General features: G+C 36.6%; 3 protein-coding genes across 13 annotated transcripts in view; 1 reads left to right on the top strand and 2 right to left on the bottom strand.

Annotated features, from left to right (window-relative positions):
* Nucleotides 1–6,080, top strand: part of klf8 (Kruppel like factor 8) — a 34,547-nt gene extending 28,467 nt beyond the window's left edge. For all 5 annotated transcript variants that reach the window (XM_077504351.1, XM_077504347.1, XM_077504348.1 and 2 more), the window contains exons 6-7: nucleotides 820–959; nucleotides 1,410–6,080. In XM_077504351.1, coding sequence (XP_077360477.1) covers nucleotides 820–959; nucleotides 1,410–1,591 — 322 coding nt within the window. In that variant the 3' untranslated portion in view covers nucleotides 1,592–6,080. The remainder of the gene's footprint in view (nucleotides 1–819; nucleotides 960–1,409) is intronic.
* rbm41 (RNA binding motif protein 41) overlaps nucleotides 1–6,982 on the bottom strand; it is a 37,146-nt gene extending 30,164 nt beyond the window's left edge. For both annotated transcript variants that reach the window (XM_077504346.1, XM_077504343.1), the window contains exon 1: nucleotides 6,754–6,982. The gene's annotated coding sequence lies outside the window, so the exon portion shown is untranslated. The remainder of the gene's footprint in view (nucleotides 1–6,753) is intronic.
* A 2,574-nt stretch (nucleotides 6,983–9,556) lies between these two features.
* klf5l (Kruppel like factor 5 like) overlaps nucleotides 9,557–17,016 on the bottom strand; it is a 78,638-nt gene continuing 71,178 nt past the window's right edge. For all 6 annotated transcript variants that reach the window (XM_077504878.1, XM_077504876.1, XM_077504879.1 and 3 more), the window contains 2 exons: nucleotides 16,083–16,142; nucleotides 9,557–10,909 (listed from right to left, as the gene is read on the bottom strand). In XM_077504878.1, coding sequence (XP_077361004.1) covers nucleotides 10,731–10,909; nucleotides 16,083–16,142 — 239 coding nt within the window. In that variant the 3' untranslated portion in view covers nucleotides 9,557–10,730. The remainder of the gene's footprint in view (nucleotides 10,910–16,082; nucleotides 16,143–17,016) is intronic.

Here is a 17,016-nt window from a genome sequence, read left to right as displayed (position 1 = left end):
AAAACATATGAGAGGTCAACATAATAATAATAATAATAATAATAATAATAATAAGAAGAAGAAGAAGAAGAAGAAGAAGAAGGTGCAAAAAATAAATAATAAATAGTCTAAAAAAAAATTAACGATAAATTAAAGATTTTATTTAAAAATAGTGAAGGAACTGACATTACTTAATACTTAACATATAATAAATCATATAAAACAATCCTAATGTAAAATAAAAAAAATAAATAAAAATAGAAACATTTTAAACATACTAAATAATAAAAATAAGTATACAGATATAACGGAAAGATAAACCATTAAAACACAAGATAAATAATATTGACTATAATTTATGCCAATAGCCAAAATAATTAATGCAAACATAGATAAAAATGAACAAAAAATAATTATAAAAAAACTATGCAAAGATTTTTTTAATACATTAATACAAACCATAAAACATGAATCAAAAAACAAAAGAAAAGATTGAATACAAAAATAATAGAAAACAAAATTGAATAAACAATTAACAATATAAAAACATGATTTGAGACAAGAGTTTAAAAATGAATACAAAGAATACAAATTTAAAAAACTGAATTTTAAAAAAGTCAGTCACTATACAGAAAACATAATCTGTATAATGATTTTTAAAAAATAAATAAATACTAAAACATCCAAAATATAATATTGTATCTTGGTTGTGACTTGAGCAGCTATCTATCGCCCCCTGGTGGCCACCCAGACTCACTGTTCACTATTCACCATTGCTCCTATTTGTTGTACATTCAAAATATTTCAGTCGCCTTATGCTTGTCCTATGCCGGCCTTCAGGTCAATGTTAGACTTGGAGCCGGCGGATCCCGACTCCCCGGACGTCAAGAGGCGGCGGATCCACATGTGCGACTACGAAGGCTGCAAAAAAGTTTACACCAAGAGCTCGCACCTCAAAGCTCACCGACGGATACACACAGGTGAGCACGCAACCTAAATCCGAATACAAAGTCCTTTTCTTCATGAAAAGATGGCTGACACTTATCCAGTTGGAGCCTAGCCGCAGAAGCTAACGTTAGCGTAGCAGCTTCATCTTTTTACTACTTTCATCATAATACTTGAAATAGTGAGACACATGCTGGTGGAGGGTTTACTGTATCTCATAATACATTACGTTATACAGAAATATTTTCCAGTCATGCTTCTGCATTCAAATTGATTCATTGTGGTGCGAAAATATCTTTAATATTATTTATTTAATGTATTATTATAATATAGAATATTTAAATTATTATTTTATCTTTAATTTATTTATCATTTATTTTATTTATTATTTTATATTTAATATTGGGCGTGACAAAGACCAAGCGGTGTAGATCCCGGTGTCGGTTCGTGCCCACTAAGGTTGTTCCCTTCATCCCCTTCTTCAGGTGAGAAGCCGTACCATTGCACCTGGGAGGGTTGCACTTGGCGTTTCGCCCGCTCCGACGAGCTGACCCGGCACTTCCGCAAGCACACGGGCATCAAGCCCTTCCGCTGCACCGAGTGCGACCGCTCCTTCTCGCGCTCCGACCACCTGTCCCTGCACCGCCGCCGCCACGTCATGATGTGAACTTTTTTTGCTTCTTTGGATTTGATTGGATTGTGTTGTTTTTTCCTTCTCTCGCCGCCTACAAAACAAACTTTGCTACTTTGACACTTCTACGACTCATCTTGTGCAGGAGTACCAGGCATTAATAGAGGTTGGGGATTTTTTTTTCCACTCATCCGTCCATTCATACAATTTTTTTCCCCCCCAAGCGTGGATTTCTCCTCCTCCGCTGCTCCTTACTCGCTTGGGCCATGGTGTTTAATTTGAAAGACTTCTAGACATTTCTCTTGGATTTTATCCCCATTTTTTTGGTGACAGGAATACACAATCCTTTAAAATTCATTTGTCAAGATGGTGATGTAAGCGTTTTTTGGGGGGGGGGTTTCCCCCCCTTCTTGGGATGTGGCATTTTAATTTTTATGATCTAAAAGTAGACGCCTGGACAAGCTCATTTCTCGTGGACTTTACCCCATTTTTTTCCCGAGCAGGATAGCCCAACGTATTTCATGCATTTGTCAAGCTGTCTCACTTGCAGCAAAGGACATTTATAATATGGGGCGTGGCATTTAATTTTTGATAGCAAAGTTAGATGACCAGGAGTCTTAGTTTTTTTTTTTTTTTTTTTTTTTTTTTGTGCCAACATTCTTTTAGAGTATTGAGTGCCTGACCCTTTTAATCAATTTTTCAAGGCGTCTCGTTGTAGCACAGGGTTTGCTAGACAATTGTTTCATCCTCGGGATGTGGTCTTTAATTTTTTTTATCTAAATGTAGACTTTCAGACAAGCACATTTCTCAATTGTCCTGAAACGTATGCGATAGAAGTTCTCAACCCTGTTTGCAAACTTGTTGTCAACTGCACCACAGGTTATGAAAGACATCGATGTCATTTATTGGGGCGTGGCATTTACTTTTAGATTGTGAAAATTTGATGTCCAGAGAATCACATTTCTTAATGTGTTGCAGCTTCTGCAATTCGACATCCCAGCCATGTCAATGCATTTGTCAAGCTGTTCAAGTGCAGCACAAGTGACGTTTTAATTCTTGGGACGTGGCGTTTAATTTTTACGATTGAAAAATAGACATCCGGACAACTCCATTTCTTATGGAATTCATGACATTTTTCATTAGAATCACAATTCCCAACCCTTTTATAGTGCATTTTCTGCGGTTGAGGTCATATATGACATGCGGGGTGCGGCGTTTTAATTTTTAGACCTGCGGGCACCTATCTATTCGGGCGCGCTTTGAGAACTGTGAACACATCACATTCTTTTTGCATATCCTCCTCTTGCACACACTTTATTATCATAAAAACAAACAAACAGTATTTTCGTGTTATCGTTGTTTTGTCGATGTTTTTCCCCTCCCTTGTGATAGAATCGTCTCTTTCCCCGTCGTTTTGAACTATTTCCAATCTTTGGTCGTCTTTTAAACGCTGTGAAGAAGTGGTCGGCGGAGAAGTTAAAATTCTCTCGCGGGGAAATACGGGAGCTTTTTCCGGCCGTTGTCGAGTGGTCGCGCATGTTTTGCGACAAACACATTATCAGAATTGAGATTTTTCTTTGTTTTGTTTTTACTTAACGAGCGACCTCTTGCCCGTTGAGCCTTAAGAACCCAAGTTGACCGAAGCAAAAAAGGGGAAAACCAGAATCATCTGCAAAATGGGCCGTTTGTTTGTCGGAGAAGTCGAAAGTTGCCTGGTGACTTTTTTTTAAAGAAATTTCCAATTGACCAGTTTTATAAGTCGGCATTTTTGGTTATTGAACAAAATGTCTTCTATTGCAAAAATTGGAGTAACGTATGATCATGTTGGTCGGATGTTTCTTATGCTGCCTTTGAGAGACCTGGGATTTCGCACTTTTCCTCGCTAAAAATTGTCTATTTTCCCGGTTTTCTCAAATGCAGCACAAGTCTACGTTGTCACGTACTAAATAAATGCTGGCCCCTCTGAGATGCTCGATTGCGGTGAGATTTTTCACTAGGCGAAAACGTCTTGGCCTGCATTAGCGTAAACTGGGAAATTTCCAACCTGCCACCAGGAAAATTGTGAAATGTTCCACTTTTAGCGAACTCCTGACTTTCCTCTTCAGGAACATGAATGAATATGTCCATTTTTTTCAGTGGCGTCCTTCACGTCAATTCGAAAACTAGGACATGAGAGCAAAAACGTTACATGAATTTGTGATAGAATGAGGTGAAGACGCAAAAAAACACACAAAAGAAAACATCCGATCGGGTTGTCATTTGGAGGGATTTTTGTTTGCGCATTTGCCACCTTTTTTGCTTGGTCAAACCACAACAAGAAAATGGAAAAGCACATCTTTCTAGGAGAGTTTATGCATTCTTTTGTAAACATTAAGGATAATGACAAAAAAAAAAAAAGTTTAAAAAAAGCATTCATGTATATAAATGTATATAATCAAAAAGTAAACGTAACGGGTGAAGTTCTATTTTTAACACTGACTAGATAATGTGAACCGCCTCCCTCCCGCCATCCCTCCCTCTTCTACCTTTTCTTCTTTTTACACATTTTCTTTTTTGTAGTTTCTTACAAATGATAATAATAATAATTAATAATAATAATAATAATACTATTGGTCCCACTTGTGTTGTGCATACTTGTGTTGCATGGAGAGTTGCCCACTTGTTTTCCAATAGTGACGTTGGTGAGCATGTCGTTTGTGTGAGTGTGTGCGTGCGAACCTGACCTTTTTTTAGGGATAAAAATGTATTAATTATAAAAAAATAAAAGCTTGATATGATCCATTCCGCACAAAACCTTTAAGAAAAGAAAAAAGCTCTATGTTGGTACCAATGTTTGTTTTTGCGACAACGAGCTAGTGGTTAGCACCTTGATGATTTTGTGTACTGATTTGTTTGAATTTTTGTTTTTTACAAAATACAGAAGGATACATTTCATCGAGTACTAATAACAGCATAAAGATAACAGAATTTTGACTATTTGGGTTACTCATGCAATGTCAATTTGACCACATTTCAGTAAAACCACTTGTGGAAGGTGTTACATGCTAACATGTTAGCATTAAGCACGCTTAAGACACAAGTGACAGAGTTTCTACATTATACATTTTTTATTATTTACATTACATTTCTACATTTTTGTCAGATTTTTTTCCCGCAAAATGAGTGATCGTGTTGTATTCAAGTGACAATACTGTTTCAATGAAGCTAGCCACATGAGCTAGCCTAGCTTCAGTCATTTGCACTAACATGCTAGCATCCAGGCACACTCTAGCCACAAGTGACAAAATAATTCATTGTGTTGCATTCAACTGACATTTACTTTGTTTCCAAAGCTTGCCTAGCTTCAGTCATTGGTTATTATCACATTTTGAGTTATAGCGGCGTAAAGCTAATGGCTAGTGTATTGACAATTTAATGTACTGACGTCGCGTCATCAGATTTCACATTATTCATCAAACAAACAAACAAACAAACAAACAAACAAACAAACAAACAAAAACCTACCTTAAATGATTAACAACATCCGTGCTCCCTGCTAACATGTTAGCATCATGTACTAATTTCTAACATTTTAAATTCTAGCTTCAAAAAGCTAAGGATTTGGGGTAACAATTTTACATTGATTTATATATATAGTGTTTTTTTTTGTTTTTGTTTTTTTTTTTACATATTTTTTCATTTTGCACTGGCTTATTAGCAATGCACGCTAACGTTTTAGCAACTAGGCTTATGTGTTGCAATCACCAAAATCAAGCAAGCATAACATAAGCTAATGGGCCAATTAGCAATGCATGCTAACGTTTTAGCAACCTGGCTTACGTGTTGCAACTTGCTATCAATCAACACAATCATGTTGCAAACAAAAAAAACAAAAAAACAAGTGAATCGTGTTTAGCTGTACGTGCTAACGTAGGTTGTGTCAAACTATTTTAAGTAATCATATCTCGTAGCGTCCAAAGCTGATTGGATCAATACGTTAGTGCTTTCTTTTAGTTCATGCTAATGATAATTTTAGTATTTTTATTTTTGGGCAAGCTTGTTTCGCTTGCCTAACTTATACTGTATGTAAAAAAAAAATTAAAAAAAAATAAAATATTTGAAAGGTTTAATGCACATTGCCCACTATCGGGTCCCAACTGCATATCAGTGCCTCCTCTCGCCACCAATCGCCACTTTCATCTTTGATTTGTTTATTTTATTTTATTTTTTTTTACCCTCCCTGTTGAATGCAGTAACATTTTACGGGCCAGTACTCTTTATTTACTCAGTGCAATGCAGTTATTATGGTTCTAATAATAAGAATAAGAATATTTTTTGTATTTGTGTCCAGAACAACAACAAAAAAGTGTAAAGATGGACGAGGATGGGAAAAAAGAAAAAAGAAACGAGAGCTTTTTGATACTGTGACTCAACGCTGGTGTTTAAAAGTCCTTCGTTTTCCTCTTCTGTATACTTGTGATGATTACTCCTGCTCATCCTCCCTTCTTCTTCTTTTATAGAATAAACTTGTTTTTGGTGCAATTTACTACCTGTTTTTTGTTTTGTTTTTGTTTTTAAGATACTGGAAAAGTGTCAGGAGCAGTTGTAGTGAGATTTGAACGCCACTGGGGGGCGTTATGCGCCAAGAAAGGAGATGTCCCCTGAAGTCGTTCAATCAAGTTCGAAGTGGCGATGTTATGTTGCTAATGTTATGGTATCTAAGTAAGGCATCATATTAGGGTTCGGGACTTAGGGTTGCAAAGTATAGTTTGGGGGGCATTAATTCAATTACAATGAGCTCTACCTAAACAGCTACAGTATTATATAACATACACTGAAGCAACATTCATACAAAGCTATAACACTGAGGAACTATTTTTAATACGGAGGGAGTAGTTGTTAATCTTTTATAATGTTTCAAATGCACAAGTTTATACATTAATTTGTAAACTACAGTATAAATTAAAATAAATATATAGTAGCGTCACATAGCTTTACCTCCACTTCCGTATTGATTTAGTCTTTTACATAAAAATGTCAAAGCGGCCATTTCCTACTTGTATTATTTTTCTGTATGTGGCCTTCGGAAGAAAAAGTTTAGACACCCCTTGTTTAATTAAGGACTAAAAACACATAAGCTTTTCCAAGTTCAATGAGATGAAGAAATCAATACAGGGAAAATATCACCAGCTGGACAGTTTTGCTACAATGATACTCACTCGTTTTGCGTGCCCAACAAGTGACGTTGTTGTTGTTTTTGTTGCTGGCTGAGAGTTGCTGCGACGAGCCGCTGACGCAGACACAGTGAAAAATTGTAGTCATTTTTGGTAACTTGGAAATAGACTTATTTTCCTCTTTCTTCTTCCTCCTCTTTTCGGCTCCGCTTGGATAACTTCTTTTCATTGTGGTTTTTATTTTACTTGCTTCTCGCTCTGTCGTCCCTTTTCGCGCCGTTCGATTTGTTTTGAGCCGACTTCCTGGATACTTTTTGCACATGCGTATTAGGATGGATCAATCCAATCTAGTGGAAGCGCGGGGGGTGGTAGTAGACAAGACACCTTCGTTACGATAAGCTTTCTGCTGGCATTTTAGGAAAGTAAGGTTTTAAATTATGGTTAGGTTTTCAAAGTAGGGTTTTAAATTGGAGTTATAGTATTAAATCAGGATTTCAAATTGAAAACAATCCAAGGCTCCGTCACGAGCAAGCTGCTTTTAATGCAGAGTTTCACTGTGCCGTACGTCTGATGGGCGGGGCGGGGCGGGACATGTCCCGACAAACGCTGGCGCTGAGTGACAAGTCGCTGGCTTTGGTTTGCCGCCGTCTCACCTGGAATGCACTTGCACCGGTATCCTTATTTTGTTCCCCTATATACGCATTGCATTATGCGTGCAAAAGTGTAACTTCCCGTTCATGGCTGATGACACCATCCAGGAAATAGATCCTGCGATCTTATCTGATTATGTTGTTGCGACTTTCCGCTTAACAAGCCGTTTCAGTACTTAAGTCCATAACCTTGATATCCTACGATGTGAACCACAACACTTCCAATTGGCCTGCTCAATGTCATTCTATTTGGCAACTTAATTTAAGCTAAATATGGACCTGTTCCACACCACTGTAAGAGGAGACTATGTGAACCACTACACTATGCTCTAAATTGATATCATGTACTGTAACGTTGAATATGGAGCAGACTTATATGACAGAATTAAGCCAACAAGGCTGTATGAGCTCGGTAAAAAAAAATATATATATATTTTATTTTATTTTTTTTACTAGGAACCAAAATGATAGAACATTGTGTGCGACAAAAAAACGAATATACACAAATACTGCTTTAAATATTTCAGAAAACTTAAAAAAAATAAAATCAATTTAATTCCTTAAAAAAAAAAGACATGAAAATTGAATTGAAATGGAAATTGAAGGACATTTTTAACGTGTAAAAAATTGTGAAAATATATCTACATGAGTGAAAATATTTAATAAAATTAAGATAAAATATTTACTTGCTTTTCCTGTATTTTTTTTTTTTTTACATGAGTGTATGTACTATACTGATGCCATCTCATGAAAACATTGTATCTCCAAAAAAAGTTTTTTTCTTTAACAAAATAATTTTCCTAAGTTTTTTTTGTCAATGATTCTTTTTCTTTATCCTCCAGTTCGATCTCACGTGTAATCTCCGTAAATCCACACATGATGCATGACTGACAGAAAAGGGCGCCTCCCATGCACAAACACGCTCAGCACATTACGACGGAGAACAAAAAAATGGCAAGAAAAAAATGAAGGCGTTGTCCCGGTGTGACCACGACGAGACAAATCCTGCTAAAAACACGTTAGCACAAACACCACAATTACTTAAGTAACAAGAACGACTCCACCCTGTCTGCTTTTCTTTTTGCTTACTATTATTATTATTATTGTTACGGTGATGGTTCTCATCACCTGTTGTGCTTTTGTCTCTACGGCTTAGCAAGAACGGCGTGTTCAACTTTCACCGAACTTGTCACGCTAAAAGACCTTCAGCGAACTATTAACTCCTTGTTACCTTTGTGGATGCTAGGATTTAGTTTTGACACAGGGGTGGAAATGCCCTCCCCTCCTTTAAAAAAAAAAACAAAAACATCACTTTCCAACAAAAAACATGTATCTCCACATTTTTTTTTTTTTTTTTTATTTTTTTTTTTTAGAAAAAAAATTCTTAAGATTTTTATTGTGAGGGGCATGAAGATAAGATAAAAATTTGAGAAACATGCGTTCGACTAGACAGTGACCTGATATTGTCACAAATTCACAATATGATATAAAAAAAAAACATTTATCTCCAAAGTGTGACAATACCTGTAATCTCGCACAAAAAATTTAAAACATGAATTTTAGAGATTCATGCTTTTACTTGCACAGCAATCTATTCGGGGGGGAAAAAAATAAAAAAAATTACGTCCAAACATATTCTTTCCAAATCTGTTTATATCTGATATACAAGACATGGAAAAAAGTTTGTTTGTTTTTTGTTTAAAAATAAATAAATAATAGGAACCACAAAAGTGAGAAAAGGATTCTTTATCACGTGGAAATGAAAAACTCGAGCTGTATGCTGTTGAAAAGTGACATTAAATATTGTACGATTTCTGTCTGCTTTAAAAAAAAACATTTATCTCCAAATTTACGTTTTAAAGGAAATACAGTTTATCTTTATCAAAAAAAAATAAAAAATATATTTATTTTTTTTCACATGAAAATAGAAACTTGACAAAATGTCAGGCAAAAAAAACAAAAAAAAAGTCCAAAAATTAAATTAATAGATAAAAACTCACTTTTGTTTAATTGTTGACCGAAGTTACCAAAAGAGAAGTCACACATTATCATTTTTTTTTTTTTTATTATTATCTCATTGAAAAAAATTTTGAACTCAAAAAACAGAAAAGTCCACATTGGCTTTTGCCCAACATTCCGATTCAACATTAAAATCCGGATGCGATGACGTAAAAACCAAAGTAATATTTACAAAAGCATTGAAGATAGTTCAAATGACACTTTTTATTGTCATTTCTGTACACGTTGCGCCTGGAGAACTTGAATCCTTGCAAAGCCATGAAGAAAAAAAAAAAAATCATTTTAGCATTGAAATAAAAGACTATTTCACCGCAGTGCATTCATGCGTCCACGATGGGGGCCCAAAAATGATATATTTTTAAAATTACATAAAAAAAGAAATACATAATAAAATTGGTGATTACATAAGTTGGGTGCCATCGAAGCAACCGACACAGCCAAAACAGGCACAACCAGTCCGTGACTAAGTACAGTTTTGTTTTATTATCATTAATATTTTAAACACTTAAGGGAAGTTTTGACTTGTGTTAACAAAACGTTAAAAAAAAAAAAAAAAAAAAAAAAAAAAAAAAAAAAAAAAAAAAAAACCCGTCAAGTATAAATCTAAATACATTCATTGCTTTTTTTTTTTTCCTCCTCGCAGATACACGTATGCACAATAGATATATAAACAATATTTACAGTACATGAGAGCGGGGGCGGGGCATCCACCTGTCCCACAGAAAGCTCGGAAATTTTTCACAAAAAAAAGGGAAGCATGCAAACGGTGTTTCAATGATAACAAGGCAAAGAAATTCTTAAATTGCTACGCCAAGGAAGGTTACATGATTTTATTTTTTGCCAATTTTGTGTACAAGTGGTGCATTAGTCACGGAATGAAACAATAAATTCTTTGTGCTACTAGTTCAAATTGAATAAAAATACCAATCTTGATTAAATTTTTTTGTTTGAAACATAACCAGGAAATTTTATGGAAATTTCAAGGAACACTGAAGCAAGAACCTGTAAAACTTCATGTGCGAATCTGAGAATTATTTTTGGGGCCTTGGCACAACTCGCCATTATTTAGTCCTTTTTCAATGAGAAAAATGTGGTAAATTTTAAACAACGAACAAAATTTTGCCCTTGGTGAAAGTTTCACAGGTAACTTTCCATTTTTCTGCAAGTTAAAAACCTGATTCGGACAAAATTTGTGGAAATGCGGCCAATTGTCAAGTTACAAATGTAGCCAATTTTGACCCCATTTTTCGGAAAGATGTTTTGTGGTGAGGAAAAACCCAGAGAAGAAAAATACAGTGAAATTTTCCGACTTGTCTGCACTTCTCGCGTTGGATCCCGCGGGGCTCTCTTTTCTTAGTTCTGGTGCCGCTTCATGTGGAGGGCCAGGTGGTCCGAGCGCGAGAAGCAGCGGCTGCATGCCACGCACTTGAAGGGTTTGGCGCCCGTGTGTTTGCGGTAGTGCCGGGTCAGCTCGTCGGAGCGGGCGAAGCGCCAGTCGCAGTTGTCCCACGTGCAGCAGTACGGCTTCTCGCCTGACAAACAACAACACGGCAGCTCAGTCAAACGATATTTGGGGCCGAGATACTAGAAGATATTCGCAAATTATTCCACTTGGCAGCAACATGCCACAAGAAAAGCCGTAAAGCACTACTTTTGTCTCCAATAAACGCTCCAACTTACTAATGTGACAAAAAGGGATTAGTTTAACCGAATATCTTGAAAACATGCTAGTTTTTTATTTAAATGCGTTCAGTTTCGCAGCAAGCTAACATGCTAACTTCACAAAATGTAGTCAGTTTATCCAAAAACGTCAAGTAAACATGCTAGTAACTACCCTAAAGGCAATACATTTAATCGATAGCAAACATGCTAATGTCACAAAATTTGACTACATTTTTTTATAAAAATAATAGAAAGCTAACATGCTAACATCCAAAATGTGATTAGTTAATCTAAATGATAAACTAATATTCAATCAAGTACTCTTAAAAAATAAAATGTGATAAATTTTTCCAATCAAGCTAGCAAATGCATCAACTTCATGAAAAATGATTAGCTTATCCAAATATCATGAAAACATGCCAATGACACAAAATTGAATCTTTTTTTATTTTATCAAAGGCGAGCAAATCTGATAATATACCCCAAAATGTGATCCAACTATCCAATCAAAAACTAGCAAACACTACAAATTCACAAAATGCCAATTAGTTTATGTGAACCAGCTAAGCGACATGCTAACTGAACCATTAAATAATAATAATAATAAAAAATAAATAAATAAATAAAAATACATTTAGTTAATGAACCAAAAAAAATTGCTTTTAGTTTTCAGGCTCAACACGAGAAGTTGAACACCAGCAAATGAAAGTTTGTTCTCTTATTTAAAAATAAATAAATAAATAAATAAATTGAAAAGGTGAAAAATAATGAGCCTGGCTCAATCTAACCAGACGTTTAACGGACCACACCCAAACGTTTGACATTTGACATGTGCGTGCCAAAGTGCCAGCTAATCATCAACAAAGATTTGAATAAAAAAAAAAAAAAAAAAAAAAAAAAAAGTTTGAATGGGCTCCTATGCAAACATACCACAAGAAACACAAAAGATTAAAAAGCAGGAAGAGAGAAAACATACAAACGGAAAAGAAGATAAGAAAATTAGATATTAAATCAGTTAGTGTGACAAGCTATTATTATTATTATTATTATTATTATTCTTAGCAGTTTGCAAATAGGTTGACTTCTCCGTATTTATCCATATAGTTGAAAAATGAGGTAGAACACAAGCTAACCGTTCAGAATGTCATCGGTTAATTCAATAAACAGCCAGCCGATGAACTAAAACAATTGCTAAATTCCTCACGTTATCAAATTAATGCCTGATAAACATTTTAAACCTCTATAATATCACTTGACAGATTAAGATAAAACAGGTAGCAAAAGTGCTACATTTCCAAAGTATAATTAGATAAACAGCTGGCCAACCTGAACTTTCAAAATTGTGATTCATTTATCCAATCAACATCTTGCAAAATTTTAATTTCCTACATTGCCAGAAAGTTGGCCAATCTGGTTTAGTCTTGTTTTTCAGTTAGTAAACATGCAATTGTCCCATAATGTCATCAGTATGTCTAATTGACAGCTAATCAATGAGCTAACTCTCCAAAACTTCACCAGTTTGTTTGATTAACCGCTAGTAAACGAGCTAGCAAAATCGTTAACGTCCTAAATTGTGATCAGTTCAGATCAGATCAGGAAACCTAGTAGAAAAATTTGCGAGCAAACATGGTAACTTCTCTGAATGTCACCAATTTAACAAACAACTAGCAAAAATGCTAACTTCAGAAAATAATCACTTCATCCAAATAACAGCCAGCTAACATGCTAAAACTTTGATCCAAATAGTTGTAGCAAAATGAGCTAACAAACATGCTAATGTTCAAAAATATGATCTCCTGTGTTTTTACCAAGTCGCAGTGGGTTTCCTCAGATGAGAATCCTCTTATGCCTCCTTTTTGTCTGTTTGGGTCATCAAGCGCTAATGACCAACGCCGATTAGATTAGCGTGCGGCTATTGACCAATCAATCACGACTTGGGCAGTCAGCGGCGACGGGGCGAGTCCAAAGAGCAACAGGTGACCACAATAAACTGACGTTAGTGGCAATTTCCAAACGTTTCAAAATATTGCTGTTGGAACAATAGAACACAAAAGAATACAATGTAGGATGTATAGTCAGTGGGCTGACACAGATTATTCTCCTCCGGGGTGCGCAAATTGGCGGCTGAAATCTGACTCGCACTGAGCAAACACTCTCGGCTGGCGTACTTTTCTGAACAAAAAGGTCAAGCTGCCTTCAGGGAGATAAATTGGATATGATTTACAAGTCTACATACAGAAACTGGTAGGATTTGGTACAAAAAAAATTGTTACTTGATGCCATGCGCATTGTCCTGAATTTTTACGTGTTGTTTCTTTCATACAACTTAACCGTGTAGACGTCTAAGTAGCACTCCAAAATGTCATTAAAAATCATTTCAAGCTCAACTGTTTGAGCAGCTGGCAAAGACAAAACCTGAAACATTCGCGCGCGCGTGCACGCACGCTAATCTAGCATGTCTGCGCGTAGACGCGTCTTCTAAAACGCAGCGAGAGCCCTGGCAAACACCACAAAACAAAACTCGGCAGAAGCGCATCCATCATTCCCTCGCGCGCACAAAAGGCTTTTGTGTGCTTTTTAGAAGAGCAATAGGAGGATTGAAAAAGTGCAACGACTGATGTCATCCACTTTGCTCAAAAGCTACAAAGTTGAGCCTTGCACTACTACTTACATTTAGCTCTTTCACAACAACATAATAATCTTACGTAAAACTCCATTTTGCAAGAGTAATGAATGTTTTATAACAGCCAAAGTTTGACCAATTAAATTGTTTACTTCTGTTTTCTGTTGCTACCTATCACAGATCTTCTAGAACCCATTCCGGTTCCTTCATTCCTCTATAAGCAAACCTTGTATCACAATAGTGACATTTTATGACTACCTCCACATGCTTTTACTGAGGCAAAGAGCAAACACTTAACAGGCTTCTCCAGGACGCCCATAAAGTCTTTATCAGCTCACCTAGTGTTTGGAAAGAGGGCTGGGGGTTGGGGGGTGGGGGCAGAATGCACAAGTCCACGGTCAAGGTTGTCCCCCTCCCGACACACACATACATGTGAGGAAGGGGCCAACTGTTATGATAACACACTTGTGAATGACTTGCTCACTCGTCACAAAGTCCGTCCGGCTTGTTTACGTCCACGAAAACGACATCAAGATGCTAAGCTAACACAGCAAATGTTAGCGTCGCCTGATGACAGAGCAGGCAATTTAGCACTGTAGCGATGGTTCAAAAGCAATATGCCGGACGTTATCCTCATTAGCTTAGCTGGCTAAGCTCGCTAGCTCTACGGAGCAACTCATTGAAGCTAAGGACAGTATTGCATTATTTTACAAGCAATATCAATCAACTTTATTTGTATAGCACATTTAAAAAAAATCCACAAGGGAACCAAAGTGCTGCACAAAAAGGTCAGACTACATTGATGCGCTTGGGGCAGACAAAAGTATGCATGATTTTTGATGGAAAGACCCGAGCCAGGATTCTAATCCAGAACATCTTAGACTCGCTAACTACATGCTAAACCGATCCACCACGAAGCTCTTCATTTAGTCCTGGTCTACCGCTTAACTTGTCAATAAGGCGCAGGGCACGTTCACACCTGATTTTAGGGCAACATAAGCCAGGTAGCACCCTGGACGATATGAGTAATTTAGTCATGTACGTTTTTTGGAACCCATAGCCTCTAAACTGCGAGGCAGCCACGTTGACCATATGCCCCAACCGTTACATCACAGATACAACCATTTGTCTTGGTTTTTGCTCAAATATTTCTGTACAAACACTAGCGACAGCATCCGAGGTTGTTCTTTTGCTCCATTTAGCCGTCAGTAAAGACCTCGTCGTTCCACATACTCCACTCATGAGTCATCGCCGCCAAACAATTGGAAAAAAAACCAAAAAAACAAGACAGGACGAGTGCCATTTTGCAAGTAAAACCTGCTGATGAGACACTCTGATCACACTGAAAGCTTCAGACGAAATGGTTCATTCACAGATATTGTTAATGTTCAGACAGATAGCTAGACTATGTATGTACCAGTCGTACCTACCACAATTAATGTGAAAACAGATAAATACTAATATGGGAACTATCCAGCTTTCGCGACACATAATGGTTAGAGCGCTAGTGCTAGATCCTGAAAAGGTGGCTAGCGATCTTTTGAGATAGACAGATTCTAGTAACATGGTTAGCTAGCTTTCCAGACAGATGACATGGATAGCTCTCTAGCAACATCGATGCTGGCTAGCTGAGTAACTTGCTGTGTACACCTTGACAAATAACTAAATAACATTTATTATGTAGATAAATGCTAATTAGGTAGCTCACAGTTGTTCTTCATAGATTAATAGATGAAAACTATGTGCCTCACAAACTGCCCAGATAAATGAAGTGGTTTGTTATCTTCAAGAGGTAAATATTGGATACATAGATAACACATTAATAGCTAAATGCTAATTAGGTGGCTAGACACTTGAGCTACTTTGTAGGCACATCCCTAAATTCAAATAGCTTGCATCGCTACCTCCGGCTATGTTTTTTTTTTTTGGTGTGTTTGACTTTCTCACTACTGTTATTTGCAGTGGGAACTTTCCCACAGGATCCATCAGTGTTATCTATTTATGACATTTACACTCTTTCAACATCACATTTTGGAGTATGTCGCCATCGTACAAAACACAAACAAACAAACAAACAAAAGAAATAGAAATCAAAGTGATGGGAATCCCAACGTTTCACTTTACACGGCGGGTATCAAAACCGGCCTTTCCGTTGCATACGACAACACCCCTACACCTCAATCTTCTTCTGAAAAGGACTAAAAAGCAGGAGTAACTGGTTTTAGCCTTAGCTATTCTGCGTTTTCCTTTCCTCATGTCCACACCCCCTTTTTGCTTTTTCTTCCTCACCGGGCAGGTACGGACATGCGACACAAATGGAGAAAAAGACGTGAATTCTTTGGCTGTTACTGCAGGATATTAGCACACTTCCTTACATCCTTATTTGCTGTTTTTCTTTTTTTTTCTTTTTTAATTCTTACCTGTGTGCGTCCTCTGGTGCGCCTTCAGATGTGAGCTCTTTGTGTAAACTTTTGTGCAGTCTGAAAAAAAAAAAAAAAAAAAAAGACACGGTGTGAGACAAGACGGCACAAAAAAAAAAAAAGAAAGCAAACAAGTTGAGCATCTTCATAACATGACAACAAAGTAATTGGCACCTTTGACTAAAAATTTGCATGGTAAAGCGCGTTTAACCCAGTTTCAAAAGAGGAAGAGTACATGGTGTACACATTGCACTCGAGACCTCTGCCAAGGAGGAAAAAGGTTGAGTGGAGTTGAACGGGTGAGGTATTGCCCTGAGAAAAATGCTAACGCTAAACATTTTAATTGGTAAATTAACTGTAAAATTAAATCTGTCATCAAGTACACTGACTATGAAACAGTCTCACCAATGCGAGCTAGATAGTGCTTTACGTGGTTTAATCGGTACTTCTCCAGATGGATGCAAGAAAAGTAGCTTACCTGTATCTTGACCGACATATGGGTAGACCAACAGACAGGCAGCTAACTAGTCAGATAGCTACAAGCTAGATAGCTAGTTAACTACTACTAACTAGCCTCAATATATTGACAAATAAATGTTAATCAGGTAGTTAACTAGCTTTCGAGTTAGCTTCAAACTAGGTAACTCTCAAAGTACAGTGGAGCCCTGATATTCGCAGGGAATAGGGACAGAATAGCGAAAATCCAATTACAAATACATTGGGAAAAAAATATATTTATATTTTCGTTTTTAATCCCTCCAAATTATTTCCCATTGAGATTAATTGGGGGGAAAAATAATTTATAACTCCCAAACTTAAAACCATTCGCTGATAAACCTCTTATCAGCAAATGGGTGCTGAACCGGCCAACATGTAGGGGCCCACTGTATATAGAGCTCTATAACTAGCTTTCAAAGGTTATCTGGGGTAGGCT

This window comes from Festucalex cinctus, chromosome 18, assembly GCF_051991245.1.
Source record: "Festucalex cinctus isolate MCC-2025b chromosome 18, RoL_Fcin_1.0, whole genome shotgun sequence".
NCBI classification, from domain to species: Eukaryota; Metazoa; Chordata; class Actinopteri; order Syngnathiformes; family Syngnathidae; genus Festucalex; species Festucalex cinctus.
The sequence above is the reverse complement of the archived record's forward strand: the minus strand, read 5'-3'. Positions and strand labels throughout refer to the sequence as shown.